Source organism: Schistocerca cancellata, chromosome 3 (genome assembly GCF_023864275.1).
Source record: "Schistocerca cancellata isolate TAMUIC-IGC-003103 chromosome 3, iqSchCanc2.1, whole genome shotgun sequence".
NCBI classification, from domain to species: Eukaryota; Metazoa; Arthropoda; class Insecta; order Orthoptera; family Acrididae; genus Schistocerca; species Schistocerca cancellata.
In genome coordinates this window covers 287,566,849-287,582,350 of record NC_064628.1, presented here as the reverse complement: position 1 = coordinate 287,582,350, position 15,502 = coordinate 287,566,849, and the positions used below count along the sequence as shown (strand labels likewise).

Here is a 15,502-nt window from a genome sequence, read left to right as displayed (position 1 = left end):
CAAAAAACTAAGCACTTGCTTCCCGAAACAAAAAATTGTTACACTACATGAGATCTTAATACTCATCCTTTCCAGAACTTACAGCACACATTGTGTAGTCCACTGTTGAATCATCAATAAAATTCATTAAAACCAGTATGTGAAACCCTAGTGGTTTATGACGTAATGGTGTGATGGTCTTTAATACTCAAACTCGTGATTCAGCACTGTGTACTTGAAGGGCACTGTAGTACTAATTTTATCTGATGCCCTCATTAACAACTATATCACATTACCCTATAAAAGTGAATGGTATTTAGCAGAAATCATCAATATCTTTATTGAGTTGGAGGTCTTCAAGGTTTTTTTTGCAGTGCAGATAAGACACATTTTTTTATATTAATGTTGCTGCTTTGTGACCTCCCCCCCCCTCCCCCCCACCTCCAAAAAACACTTTCTTATTTATAATCAGTATGCCTAGTGTTGTGACACCCAAGACAATTTTATTTCCTTTCATTTTTGTATTCATAGCTCTGGTAATTTTAATGTTTCTTGTTTATGGTTCAACTCCTAACCAAGCCACTCACTCGAAAATATCCTCAGCTTTGGACATGGAGACTCTGTGCATAAATAATAAACAAAATTGAGAAAAAGCACTCACTCATTTGTAGCTGATTGAAATGTGGTCATACATGAAACATCAAAGACATCTTACTAGCAGTGGATCTGGAGGTGCCAATTTCTTTCGCATTTAGTGTGTTAGTGTGCATGCGGGGGAGGGGGTGGGGAAGACATGTGTAATCTAGGAGGGGGTCAAGAGGTACAAAACAAGGAAGGGGTTCGGAGGCAATAGGAACATGGCACAGGGCTAGACTAGTGGCTCTCAGCAGCAGTCTTAAGAGAAATGAAAAAGTGACACTCCATTTGCCTATGTCTCACCTCTCATAATCTCCTCCACCACTCCTACAGTCATACCCTTCCCAGTTTACATAAGTCTTTCCCTTCCAACCTGCAGTTGACAGCCTGAGCTTCCACTCAGCTGGTAGTCAGTGTCGATGTGGCCATGGGTACATTACTTAAACTAGAAAAACAGAGATGGTGCAAAGGTTGGTAATGTCTTTGCACCAGACATCAATCACCTACAAGTGAGTGGTTGCCTTTTCTCATTTTGTTTGTTGTTCCCATCAAGGTATTTCCATTAATGTACAATATATAATTATATAATAATAAAGCTGCTATGCAGTTACATTTTTTATGTTCTTTCACTTATGTTTTTATAATAATATAACTACCTTTTGATTTTGAAATAATATAAAGTTTAGTATGTTGTTAACATGTAATGTTTTATGATGACACAAAACACTATGATTTTTATTTCACTATGATAAAATGCTTTTGTGTTTTAGGGGAATACTGATGATACTAATCACATCTTACAACGTTCCAACAGCTCGTATAGTGTGCAGAGCTCACAAAGTTCCAGTAGTGTCCCAGCAGAAGAAATTACATTGTTGCGTTCAAAGGTAAGTAACTGGTTTATTATGAGGAAGTGAAATGGCTGGGTAGTAGGACATAGGGTGCACAATTTGGAAGAATGACACTTTTCAAATCCATATTGTGTCACCTTTGGTTATGATCCCCATTATTTCCCTAAATTAGTGCAGCCAAAACCTTATATGATTCTGTCTATAAAACCACACCTGATAACCTGTTCCCATTCCTTCCTAATGAAACTACTACTACTACTCCCGCACCTGTCATTTATCGTGCTTGAGGTAGCTATAATTAAAGTAGTATGTCTCTGTAAAAATTCAGGTTGTATTATGGTGCACAGTTGTATAATTGTTGCTATCTCATTCTTCTTTTCTTTTTTCTTTTTTATAGGCAAATTCAGACCAGAGGCTGTTCCAAAGTCTAATGATTAAATGTGTTGTACAGTTGGAATTGATTCAAACAATCGATAATATTGTATTTTTCCCTGCTACATCAAGAAAGGAGGACCAAGAAAACTTGGCACTAGCACAGGTAAGTAGTAAGAACTTAAGTATTTTGTTACATAATTGTGTTACAATTATGCTGAATTAGAATGCTCGTAACAATACTTTATGAGGTATGTAGAATAATGAAATGATGAATCATATTCCAGGCAGATATGCTCCATGTAGAAGCTGGGCTTTCGGAACAACAGCGTGAAGAACAGGGGATGTATCGCAACCTGAGTTCAAGACATCTTCTGCTTCTTACTGATTGTCTACTTCAGTCTCATAGATTTGCAAAAGCTTTCAACTCCAATCATGAACAGCGCAATTTGCTCTGGAAAGCTGGTTTGTTCTAATCTCCTAACATCCAATTTAGTATTTATCACATGGATATGTATATTTATATAATATGTTATTGAATACACATTATTGATGGCTTAATCCCATGAAGTTGGCCATGTATCCCCATTTGGTCTGACAAGTGATAATAGTAAGACGTCATGTACGAATTATTGGAAACAGAAACCCAGAGCTGCAGTTTCAAAGATGAAAGCTGTATAAATATGACAAGAAATCCCTCAATTGGAATAGTAGCTATTGTGTGGATCTAAATTTTGTGATAGCAGCTATTTTAACCCTTGTTGATCATCCTAACTGACTAAATCAGTTATCTGTATATAAAACAGAGTCTGTGTGTGTATATCTGGGATCTCCTCCAAAACTCTTGGATCAATTTCAGCCAAATGTGGCACAGAAAAGGAGGCCTCATGAGCATCAGCACTGTGGGGCTTTTAACCTCCTAGCTCCAGTAGGAGTGGAGATAAGAGAGCAGAAACATAATTTTCAAATTTCTGGCATACAGGCTGCCCTGCACAACAAGCATGTTGTGTAGGAACATTATTGGCCTGCCAAATCAACCTGCTTTGCAGAGCAACCTATATGTCGGGCAAGAAATGGTTTTCCAGGGCCCAATTTGCAGGCTGCCCTACATGACAGGCATGTTGCATTCGAGTAGTATCAGTCTGCTTTATTGAATTTTGTTTGCAGCAGCTACATGTACTGATGTTCACGGCTGGGGACAGATTGGCTGGACAAAGGGGTGTTGGGAAGGACGGAGCAAGGAGGAGGAGGAAATGAACAAAGAGAGGAGGAGGTGCAAATGAAGAGACAGAGAGTGGGGAGGAGGAGAAAGCGGTGTGAGGATGAGATGGGCAGGCAGAGGGAGGAAGAGGTGGATACGGAGAGGGGGAGGAGGAGGGGCGTTAAATATATATGTGTTGAATGCATATGTGGATGAAACTGTGTGGAAAAGGCTAGTATTATACTAAAACATGATTGTGTGCTGTGGCTGTGGAGTTAGGATGGAGACAGGATGTGGGCACCTGGATGTGTTAAGAGATTTTCTGAGATGAAAATCAAAACAATAAAATTAACTGTAATGTCTAGAGCCTGTCTCCAAGCCCTAATGTTAAGGGATACGAGTGATGTGTGTTACAACATCAGGAGGCTGCCACAGCCAGATTGAGTGCATGGTACTCTGAGAGGAGCTAGGAAACGCAGCTAGCTAGTCGGAGAGCTGGTAGCCGAAAGAGCATCCGCTGTCTTTGGAACGCTCCTTGCTGGTCTGCTCTGTGTCCCCCAGATGATGATTTCCAGCTTTCCTATTGGTTGGTAGAGAGGCCCTGTTAGGTGTCCCACAGTCAGCAATACATTCAGGATAGCATTTCCTGTCAGCACTGCAGATTGGCCAATATTTGCTAGTTTTTCAAAGGCCACACCTGTCCAGTACCTCATATACAACTCTTTCTCGTGGTTTATTCCAACTGAGTGAAGGAAATTTCAGTCAACCCAGTAAGTCACTGTCTCAAAATAGTTACTAGAATATCCATATTCTTGAACAGTCGATAACTATCTTGACACTGGAGTTAAAGTAACAGTAGAGGAAAAATGTAGTATTTATTTCACTCATAGTATTACATTGACCATGAACTGCAAGCAGGTGCAATACAAATGTTCTTTTGGTTAAAGTTTAGTATATAGTGAAACATTACATATTGAAGTGCATTTCTACCATGAGTTTGGTTGTGCTTTCTTCTCTAGCTGTAATTCGTATGTTAATTGTTTTGTATTAAAAGAAATATTCAAATTGGAGAACTGCAAAAATTTACAGTAATGATTAACCAATACTTACCATCAAGACACAAAATTATGAATGGAGGTAAATCTATTAAAATGACAGCATGGAAGGGTATGTTGGAGAGCAGGGTCTCGTCTCAAGAGCTCGTGGAAAGTAACACTGAATGAGTAGAACCAAATATCTTGTGCATGTAGCAGGCATTCGAGTGTCTTCAGTCATGCAATAGAGCTTGCTCAATAGCTGAGTATTGTGTGTCCCCAAAACAGATAGTTCTGTGTTCATTCATGTGCTTAGCCAGTTTAGAGGTGTGGTTATTCCTCTATAAAATAACCATTCATAATATGTTAGTTAGTAAACAATTTGCTTAGTTTACGTGTTTCTGTCTTTTATGGTGCAAAACTTACCAGTGCTCACCCCGATGGAAGTGGTAGTTGGTGGCTGTATGGGGCATGCTTTTGCTTCTCTTATGGTGGTTTTGTGCTGTGTTCTGATACCCTTAAAGCAGAATTTGGTTCCATTCAAAGATGTTTAACAGGATTCATGCTGGGACTCCGAGTATGCTAGTCCAGCAAACTCCTTGATGGTCTTCAAACTGTGCTGCGAGTCTTGCATTACAGACAGTAGCACTATTATGGGCGATACAGAAAATGTTCAGTTCTTAATTGTTAACAGTGTGCAAAAACTTTTTGATTACTAATATTATATGTGAAAACTTAGCTTTTATTGCAGCTATATAGTAGGTATATTAATTTAAACCATTAACTTTTCTTATTTGTGTGTCCACGTTATTTAACAGTAATGTTGCTATTGCCTAACTACATCACATGACTTGTGCTCTGAATATCTGTTGTCAGTGGCTGGCAAGAACACATGGCACATGGCATGAGCTGTAATTGGCTGACAAAAGCAGGTCCCAATCTCAGTTAAAGTGCTTCAGAAGCTGCCATGCTGTTTTTGGTGGAATTAGCGTTTACACTTTCGTAATACAAAAACATGCATCACAGATCTTTACAAAACATGTTGTTTTTTGAGTGGGTTTCATTTCAGAGTGTCAGGGACTTCTATCCTGGTGAATAAAACCTTAACTATTCAAAGTAATGATATTGAGGGGAAAGTATGTTGTCATGTAAAACACACACAAAAAAAACTTTCACTCAGGAAAAAGTTAAATTTCACCAAGGAAAAAGTGTATTTTCATCTGAGAAAAAGTGTATTTTTAACCAGGAAATCCGGGAATTTTTTGCCTTGTCCGCGTGTATACCATGATTAAATAATAATGTTTGGTATTGCTTTCTATGAATTGCATTCAGTAAGTAATGCAACACTTTTTTGTAAAAAAAAAAAAAAAAAAAAAAAAAAAAAAAAAAAAAAAAAAAAAAAAAAAGCGGGGGGGGGGGGGGGGCAGTTTGATTTTATTCAGAATTCCAATACACCATTTTAGTCACCATTCTTTTGGGTATAAAACTCTATTTTTCAGCATAATCTCTGTTCAATGCAACGGCCTTATGCCACTCTGCTGGGAGGGCCTGTATGCCCACATGGTGCCACTCTCCTGGTTGTCGTCGCAGCCAACATCTTGCGGCATCAGTAACCCCTTCCATCATCCACGTACTGCTTCCCATGGAGAGCATCCTTCATTGGGCTGAATGGATGGGAATTGGAAGATGTGAGATTTGGGCTGTAGGGTAGATGAGGAAGAATTGTCTAGAGAAGTTTTGTGAGCTGCTCTCGGGTGTGCAGGCTTGTGTCCAGTTGAGCAGTGATATGTTTGATTGCGATTCATCAATCACCTTGAATGAGAGTGTCCACATTGCAGGAATCACCGCTGTGTGCAGCCGGCCAGAATGCAGTAGAGCGGACAGGTTTTGCGTGATCTTTTTGCAGTTATGACGGACACCTCACCCTGTGACTTGCCATGCTTTTGTTCACTGTCAGATCTCTGTAGACATTCTGCAGTCACCTATAAATATCTGTAATGTTCTGGTTTTCTGCCAAAAGAAACTCGATGGCAGCTTTCTGCTTGTAATGCACCTCCATTACAGAAGCAGTTTTGAAGGCACCACCTATCAGAACTTCATGGAACTATAGGAGCTGAAGCCCATGAAGATTACACATTTTTTCAACCAAAATTGGCTGAGGAAAAAAAGTGTTGCCTTATTTATTGAACACATGTAATTCTCAAAAATTTATTTGACCATGTTGCTTCTTAATCTTTCTTTGTTTAGGTTTCAAAGGTGGTGTTAAACCAAACTTGCTGAAGCAGGAAACTCAGAGTTTGGCATGTGTACTGAGAATACTTTTCAAGATGTATAGTGATGAGACACGGCAAGAGGCATGGCCCGTAATTCAGCAGCGTCTCATCTCTGTTTGTCATGAAGCATTTGAATATTTTCTTTGTTTGCAATCGGAAGCACATCGAGATGCGTGGACATGTCTTTTGCTTCTTGTCCTGACAAGGATTTTCAAGATGTCTGATGAAAGGGTATGTATCACATATAATTGTTTCTGAGACTGTATGATTCCCATCATAATCACCATCATCAGACACATCATAGGTAGAAATGGGTATTAATTATGTGCTAAATAACAGAATTATACACAGGTGAACTTTATACATGACACTCAGCACTCTATAACATTAGAAGAATGTGTTGCATGATTTGATGCAGTGAACTGAGTAATCATCAGCTGTTTGGAATTCTTGGAAGCTTTCAAGTATTCTTCCCTAGTGTTCTCCACAATACCCCAGTCGCACATCTTTCAGATCTCTTTTGTGCTTCATGTAGTTGTACAATTCCTGTCCAATGAATGCTACTTCAAGTGAACTCAAAATTTCGTCTGTAGCTCGACACCTTTTAGACTTCTTCTTACAAGGGATTTTTGAAAGTATTGAGGGGTAGGGACGGGTAGTGCCTACCAACATTAGTTGAGTAAACTGACCTGAATTGTTTCGATGGTTTCTGTGATAGTCATCATAGCTCCATTTTGTTACACATCAGTACAGCCTTTATGAGCACTTCACTACCACATTAATAAACAGTGCTGTGCCTCAGAGAAAACAAGAGTGAGGACATTGCTCAAAGAACATATTAAGTTTATTGCATCTGATGAGGGCCCCACAAGACTTTTGATGAGATTGGCATGTGATTACAGTTTTCTTGCGAGCTATATGAGTGTAAAAATTTACAGCCAATATGTTCTCTGACTCTGAAAAAGTTTAAATGATGACTACATCTGGCCCTCAAATGAGGGATGTTGGTTTATGTCGTTAATGATGAATGAAAGCAGTTATTATAATGATGAATGAAAGCAATTATTAAATATAATGAAACTTTTGAAAGTAGCCACTAGGGTTTCTTTTGCTGGAAGAATGTTAAAGATTCATTGAACGTTTCTTAATTTCTTTGTTTATTACCTTATTGGACGGTTTCTGTTTTTCTTTTCTGCTCTACTTGTCCCCATATACCACATTCTCTTTCTCTACATGTCTGTTCAAGCAACAATCTGAAATCATTATGTGCATACATAGTGAGAAAATGATGTTCAAGCAGAACCTCCTGTACTTCCAGTTGTATCTAACTACAATAAACTTTTAAATCATGACTCCAACCTGGCCACAAACAGTTTGCAAGTATCAGAATTAGTTCAAGGATATTTTTTAAACTGTTAGTCTCTCACAAGTGTGTATCTTTTGTTTTGTTTCCTATCTTGTGCTCGTATAGTGTGACTTGTTAATTTTTATCTTTAAAATGTCAAAAATTTACGTATTTCTGAAATTCTGAAATGATATATAATCCTGAAGAACAGATCAACAATCGTGTGCATTGGCCACGTGAATGCCTATACGCCAAGGTATACAAACACAATTTCCCCCCCCCCCCCTTCCCCAACCCCAAGAAGAGTTCAAAATATAAGGCTTTCCAACCTCATGTTTCCTCAGCTTCTATTGCAACCACTTTGAGAAAACCTGTAAGTATAAGTCAGTGCTGCAATGCAACTTCAGGGGATAAATATTGGCATAAACACTTGTGACAAAATAGCTCATGAGTGAACAGCTGGATGTCCGTGTCCAACGTGCACAATATTTCAGCAAATGACCATGTTGCCATCATCAGGTACACTGATAAACTGAGTGCCTCCCAGCCCCCCATCTCCCCCCCCCCCCCCCCTTCCTCCTTCCGCCAAATCATTCCATTAGAGGTTTGCGCCCAGCGGCATGTCCTGATGGTGCCTCTACTGTCGCTCTCCCTGCCCCTGAAGTCAGTTCGTTGTTGGATATATCCTTCCTCATTTACATGAGATTCAATGCAGGTTCTCATGCCCTACTAATGATGTAGCCACCATCACAATTTATCAGCAGCCCCCTTACTCAGATCTTGATAGATACCTTAGTTACACAGTTGCAGAAGTTAGACGTCTGGGTCCGAACCTTAGTATGGTCGTAATCCATTCCATGTAATTCTGATACACAGTGTTCCACAACTGCTGACTTGTTAGATTGCTGCAGTCTGGTGTGCTGTTGGTATTCGCTGCAGTGATCTTCGACAATACACACGGTTCAGTGTATGTAACCATTGCTACACTGGCTGGTCCGGTAGATCCCAGATTTCTGTAATCAGATGTCATCCTTGACAGTACTAAGCAGTGCCTGTGTTTGTGAGCAGAAGAAAAGTTTTCACCTGATGTTTCTGAAGAATTCACTCAGTCTTCCTGGATATTGCCCCACAAAACTGAATAAATGCAGTATCACATTCTTGCGCTGAGGTTCCTCTTGTGTTTCCACTGGTTGTATAGGTGGTATGGGACATAGAGCTCTCCAAATTTTCCACTCTTTGTAGCTGTTTTTCTGGAACAACATACTCAGATGTTTAAGTTCTAGGTTGGGTCTTTCCTCGTCAGAGGGTATGGGCCCCCTATGTACCGATGTTCTGAGCATGCCATTTCTCTGTTCCAGGTGGTGTAGGTCAGTGTGTGTCATCTTACGGTAAGCTCTGTGGCCCAAAGTGCCATCTACTCTTCTTTTTACCACGACATTCAAAAAGGGGAGCACTCCATCCACTTTGACTCCGTGATAAAATTAATGTTCTGGTGTATGGAATTGAGATGTCTGAGGGAATCAATCAGCTTGTCTCTTACATGTGGCCATATGTGTCACCAACATACCGGTAGAAATAGGTCAGTTGCCATTGAGCTGATTCCAGGGGCTTCCTTCTCCTTTCCATCTGCTCATAGCAACCATCATTGAAAGAATAGTATGTTGATGTCAAGACATGCCTGAAAATGTTGGTCATTTCTGCGTCAAATTTCTGCCCAGTAAGTTCCAAAGACTCTTGTAAAGGTTCTCTGGTGAAAAAGAGACAGTGTTGAAGTTGACAAGGGTGTCAGAATCACTAAGCCTAAAGTTGTTAAGGCACCAACAAAATCCACGGAGCTGCAAATATGATGTGGACATTTTCCAACAAGGACTAAACAGATCCTTCTGGTATTTAGCAAGTGATTGTCAGAGCACCAGTGTCGCTAACAATGAGACTTAAAGGTACCTCATCTTTGTGACCCTTCAGAAGTTCATAAAGTCTCATAATCAGTAGAATAGGTTCTTCCTGTTGTAGCTTCTTAACAATTTTGTCTGCCAAGCCAGGTTCTTTGAGAAGTGTCGTGGTCTTCCTCTCAATTCTCTTGGTAGGATCAGTTTTCATCTTCCAATATGCATTGTCTTCTTGCAGGCCCGCATCTACTCAGTGTAATCATGGTAAGATAAGATCACAGTTGTGTTGCCTTTGTTCGCTGGTAAGACCATGATAACTGGTCTTCTCTTATGTTTTGTGTGGCTGCCTTCTCTATCCACACAGACAGTGCTCTACAAGGTGGTGTCCCTCAGAGAGGCACCAAGCCAGATACCATGACATGTTGTGACATTTGAATATTGACTCAAAGAACTATCTCCTCACGTGTGTGTGGTGTGTTTTTTAGGGGGAATACTCTGATCCTTTGAGGGATGTAATCGTGACTCCTTCCTGGAACCCGGGAAGGATCACACCGACCAAAATAGTTATCACAATGTAGCACTTAACGTGAATGATCAAGAACCACTTAGCATACTCTCCAGAACCAGGAAACAAGGTCTTCAGTGCAGTTTCTGTAGGTACCGTTCTACACTCAACAATCTAATGCTCCTGCAGGCAGTGATACAAAAGGCCTTTTTGTGTGGGCAGCACTTGGTAGCGTAGTTTTCTGATAGTGAAAAGGTGTTTGATAGCGTGTGGTGGTACAATTTCATTCAATTACTTTATTACTGTGTAGTGTCCAGAGTCATGACACCTGTCCAGTGATGTATTTTTGTAGGTGATTTTTCAGTCTTTTGTTCATCTTCTAGTCTTGCTGCTGCTGATAACAATTGCATCAAACATTAAGATGACTAGAATTCTGAGATAAAACCACATAATTCAATTTATGTATCAACTTTAATCATGTACAGCAGCTTTCTAATCAACCCATTAGTGTGGAGGAGAAACATACCTGAATGTCTTAACACAGTATTGGAGCAGGATGTCTCTGCCATTAGTAGAGAGGAGTAGATTGTTTTTAAGTTTGATGAAGTACAATAACTCTTGTACAACAAATTTTATTTTTAAACAGTGCTTTTGCAAAATTTTAGATGATACCAAAATTTAACAGTTATTTACGTTGAAAGGTCTAAGCAATGCTGTACTATCTTCCGATTGTAGTTTCCCCTAATAGTGTGTTTATGTTTCAATCTACAGATGAATTTACAGTCTTTGAACCATATCTCTACACCATCTTAAAAGCACAGGAGTAGATGCAGTTCAATCACTGGAATATAATTTTTTTTGTCTGCTATGATTCCCTAATTGCTCTACAGACCATTCAACAAATATATCTAGTAGATCAAGTGGTACAAAAAACAAGATGCCATTCACATACAACAATGGCAATGGAAAGAAGTATCATTAGGCTGGCTACCGGGCCATGTGAGAATTGAGGGAAAGAAGCAACCAGACACAGCAGTAAGGAATGGTTGCAGTGCAATTAATGTACCAACCCATGTTGTCCCTTCGGGTGCTTTATCTCATTGTGGGAGAGTAGAATGGGAGAAGATCAGATGAAGGTATGAAATAACAAACTAAAGCTCATTAAGCCAACTGTTTGACTGTGGTGAACACCTCTCTGGTCACACAGGTGGAAAGAAATTGGTTTAGCATGACGGAAAATGGCACTATCAGCTAATATGCAGGCACCTCATCCGGCCTGAGGCTCCACCAGTGCTTCTGTCAGGTGAGAGCCAGTGTGTCACATTTTACTGATAGGTTTTTATGTTCTCACTCCGAAAGCAGCAACATTCTTGATAATGATTAGTCCACTGTTTTAAAAGAACAGTAAGACAAGTGTGAGAAAGATTTTATATTTTGCTTGGGCTCCTGTCCAAATTACTGGGTATGTTAATGTCAAACCTGGTAATTTAAACAACAGTGTATAGAACTGTTAACCAACTTTCTACATCTACATCTACGTTTATACTCCGCAAGCCACACAACAGTGTGTGGCGGAGGGCACTTTACGTGCCACTGTCATTACCTCCCTTTCCTGTTCCAGTCGCGTATAGTTCGCGGGAAAAACGACTGTCTGAAAGCTTCCGTGCGCGCTCTAATCTCTCTAATTTTACATTCGTGATCTCCTCGGGAGGTATAAGTAGGGGGAAGCAATATATTCGATACCTCATCCAGAAACGCACCCTCTCGAAACCTGGCGAGCAAGCTACACCGCGATGCAGAGTGCCTCTCTTGCAGAGTCTGCCACTTGAGTTTGTTAAACATCTCCGTAACGCTATCACGGTTACCAAATAACCCTGTGACGAAATGCACCGCTCTTCTTTGGATCTTCTCTATCGCCTCCGTCAACCCGATCTGGTACGGATCCCACACTGATGAGCAATACTCAAGTATAGGTCGAACGAGTGTTTTGTAAGCCACCTCCTTTGTTGATGGACTACATTTTCTAAGGACTCTCCCAATGAATCTCAACCTGGTACCCGCCTTACCAACAATTAATTTTATATGATCATTCCACTTCAAATCGTTCCGCACGCATACTCCCAGATATTTTACAGAAGTAACTGCTACCAGTGTTTGTTCTGCTATCATATAATCATACAATAAAGGATCCTTCTTTCTATGTATTCGCAATACATTACATTTGTGTATGTTAAGGGTCAGTTGCCACTCCCTGCACCAAGTGCCTATCCGCTGCAGATCTTCCTGCATTTTGCTACAATTTTCTAATGCTGCAACTTCTCTGTATACTACAGCATCATCCACGAAAAGCCGCATGGAACTTCCGACACTATCTACTAGGTCATTTATATATATTGTGAAAAGCAATGGTCCCATAACACTCCCCTGTGGCACGCCCGAGGTTACTTTAACGTCTGTAGACGTCTCTCCATTGATAACAACATGCTGTGTTCTGTTTGCTAAAAACTCTTCAATCCAGCCACACAGCTGGTCTGATATTCCGTAGGCTCTTATTTTGTTTATCAGGCGACAGTGCGGAACTGTATCGAACGCCTTCCGGAAGTCAAGAAAAATAGCATCTACCTGGGAGCCTGTATCTAATATTTTCTGGGTCTCATGAACAAATAAAGCGATTTGGGTCTCACAAGATCGCTGTTTCCGGAATCCATGTTGATTCCTACAGAGTAGATTCTGGGTTTCCAAAAACGACAAGGATACCTGGCTCTTTTCCTGTTTGTTATTAGCGGTCATTTAGCTATTTGTACCTCTACTTTTTAATGTATTTGTCTGTGTTGTCCCTGCTATTTTTAATATATTTGTCTGTGATGTCATTGCCAGTCAGTCTTTTATGTTTACAAGCCACCAAGGCCCTGAAATCATCATCTTCATCACATAGCCCGCTTTCTGTTGCTTTATGTGGGTGGATACGTAATTGGAGAATTTTTATCAGAGCAGTTATTGATATACATTCTGTAGTGAATTTCTCTCTGCAGAAAACTAGAGTGATAAGCAGTTCCATTGTATGGAAGTAGGCTTCTTATTGCACCTCAGACTGGGATTTAACAGATCATTCTGTTTTTAGTTTTTGCGTGCAAATCATACTTTTTGATATGTTTCTATTAAGATCTGTACAGTGGTTATTGGCTATTAGCCATCTGCAGACACAACAGTATAATGAGTTAGGCGCTAGGTATAAGTGAGGCCACAAAATTCTCTATAATCACAACACCCAATAGGAAATAGGAATAAATTCTTCACATGGCTTTGGTGATGAGATGCTAATGTCCTGCTCACAATTAAACTGTGAAGGCACAGGAACAAGTCAACACAAAATGTTAGTAATTTGGTTGAAATACCACCATAGTGAGAAAAGCTGTCGCTCTTCAGTTACTTAATGATACTTCGGTTCTCTCTAACAGATAAACTGGCAAAACTTATGCCTGGTAGTGAAATATGCAGTGTGTATTTTTGTCCTTGTTTTTTCAACTATTCGTAGGAAGAATTTCTTGAGTATAGTAACCAAAAATTTGAACTTATTAGGTTGGTGCATAAGTTAGTAGCATTTTTCCACTAGTTTAATAAACACAACATATACACATGACAGGGACTTTAGTCATCAGTGATATATTCTCCTTTACTATTTACAATAGTTTGCCAATGCTGGGGTAACTTTTCGATTCTATGACTGTAGAAATCATGTGGTTTTAAGGCAAAGAACTCGGTGAGCCACATTTGGAGTGCCTTTTCATCCAGAAAGGAAATTCCTTGAATTGTTCAATACCGAGGTGAAAATCAGAGGGTGTGAGATAAGGTGGGTGCAGAATGAATTCCCAACCAATCTCCTGTATAGCAGTTTTTGTCAGTCTAGCAAAATAGAGGTGGGCATAATCATGGAGCAGCATTACTTCATGCAGCCTTCGTAGTCGTTGTTCTTGGATAGTATCTGCAAGACATCTCAGTTGTTGACAGTAAGTGTCAGCAGTGATGATTACACCTCAGGGGAGCAATTCATAGTGCACCACACCGTCGCTGTTCCACCAGATGTATATCATCAATTTTTTGGGAATGCTCACAGGTCTTTGTACAGGGAGTTGCCGCTCAGTTTTGGCTAAGCCATTCCATTCTTTTTTCTTATATTAGCACCATTTATCGTCACCAGTACTGGTACAGGATATGAATGGTTGTTGTTGTATATGAGCCAATTGATGATGAACAAGCAGAGATGCCCATATGGCCACCACTGATTTTTGTGAGTTTGGCTTAGAGCGAGCAGTACCCATACTCCTGCCTTTTGAACCTACCCCATTGCTTGCGAATGTCGCACAATGGTGGAATGGTCACAGTTCACCAGCTTTTCCAGTTCTCGCATACACTGACATGGATCATTGTGAATTAATGCATTTAAACAATCTTCATCAAACCCCAAATGTCCTCCTGGACATGGAGAGTCACTAACATCAAACAATACTCCTTAAAACAAGAAAACTGTTTCCTTGTTCTGCTCTGTCCAGTGGCATTATCCACATGTTTCTGGCTGCCTCTGCTGCTGTCACCCATCTGTTGAACTCAAAGAGAAGAATATGTTAAAATTTTGAGATTTCTCTATTTGGCACTCCATTTTCTAGTGTCCACAGCTCCTCTCACTATCTCCAAATGATAAAATGTGAACTCAAATAGCAACAGCAGGGTTGCCACACATTCTGGAAATTAGGGAATTTCAAACCCCTCGGGGAAATCTGGGAAATTTTTAAAAAACTCTGGAAAGATCTTGTTTTTGCCTCAATAGATGAAATGATACCTCAGTAAACAAATCATGTATCATCGCTGGCTGGGTGCAGCTGAGTACATGCACTGCTTCGCTACTCCCTCATTTTTATTTGTTCTCCCCTCCATACCAGTCCCCTCAGTTTGCAGCCAGTGCTGCCACCACTTCTTGCCACTAGCCTAGCAGCTACCAACGAGAGGCAGCGAGGCGTGAGGAATGGTTTGTTTGGATCTGATTCTCAGAGACTGTAGGCGCAGCAGCCAGAGATGGCAGTCATGTGTGCACGAGTTGTGTCTGAGTGATGGTGTGACTGTGTGTGTGCTCTCATTTTCTGACAAAAGTTATGGTTGAAAATTTAGTTGTGAGAGTGTGATTGTCGTTTCTACGTGCTTGTCTGCAGCTTAGCAATCATCTTTGCGGTGAGTTATTTCCTATCCTCATTATTGTTGATTCTCAGAGTATTTGTATAACTAATCTGTTGCATGGATTGATCATTGTGGTCTCATTTCATCAACATGCTGTCTGTGGCTCGTGAATAGCTTGCCACACAGGTGGATTTCCACAATGGGCTAAAACTGCAGGCCATTTCTGTGGGTTTATGTAATGAATGGGG

The 15,502-nt window shown here is 40.2% G+C and overlaps 1 protein-coding gene across 1 annotated transcript in view; it reads left to right on the top strand.

The window, feature by feature from the left end:
• The window catches only part of LOC126174966 (brefeldin A-inhibited guanine nucleotide-exchange protein 1), a 264,490-nt gene that overhangs the window by 239,667 nt on the left and 9,321 nt on the right, over positions 1 to 15,502 (top strand). Inside the window, exons 26-29 of the mRNA XM_049921435.1 lie at positions 1,386 to 1,502; positions 1,864 to 2,004; positions 2,126 to 2,303; positions 6,321 to 6,577. Coding sequence (XP_049777392.1) covers positions 1,386 to 1,502; positions 1,864 to 2,004; positions 2,126 to 2,303; positions 6,321 to 6,577 — 693 coding nt within the window. The remainder of the gene's footprint in view (positions 1 to 1,385; positions 1,503 to 1,863; positions 2,005 to 2,125; positions 2,304 to 6,320; positions 6,578 to 15,502) is intronic.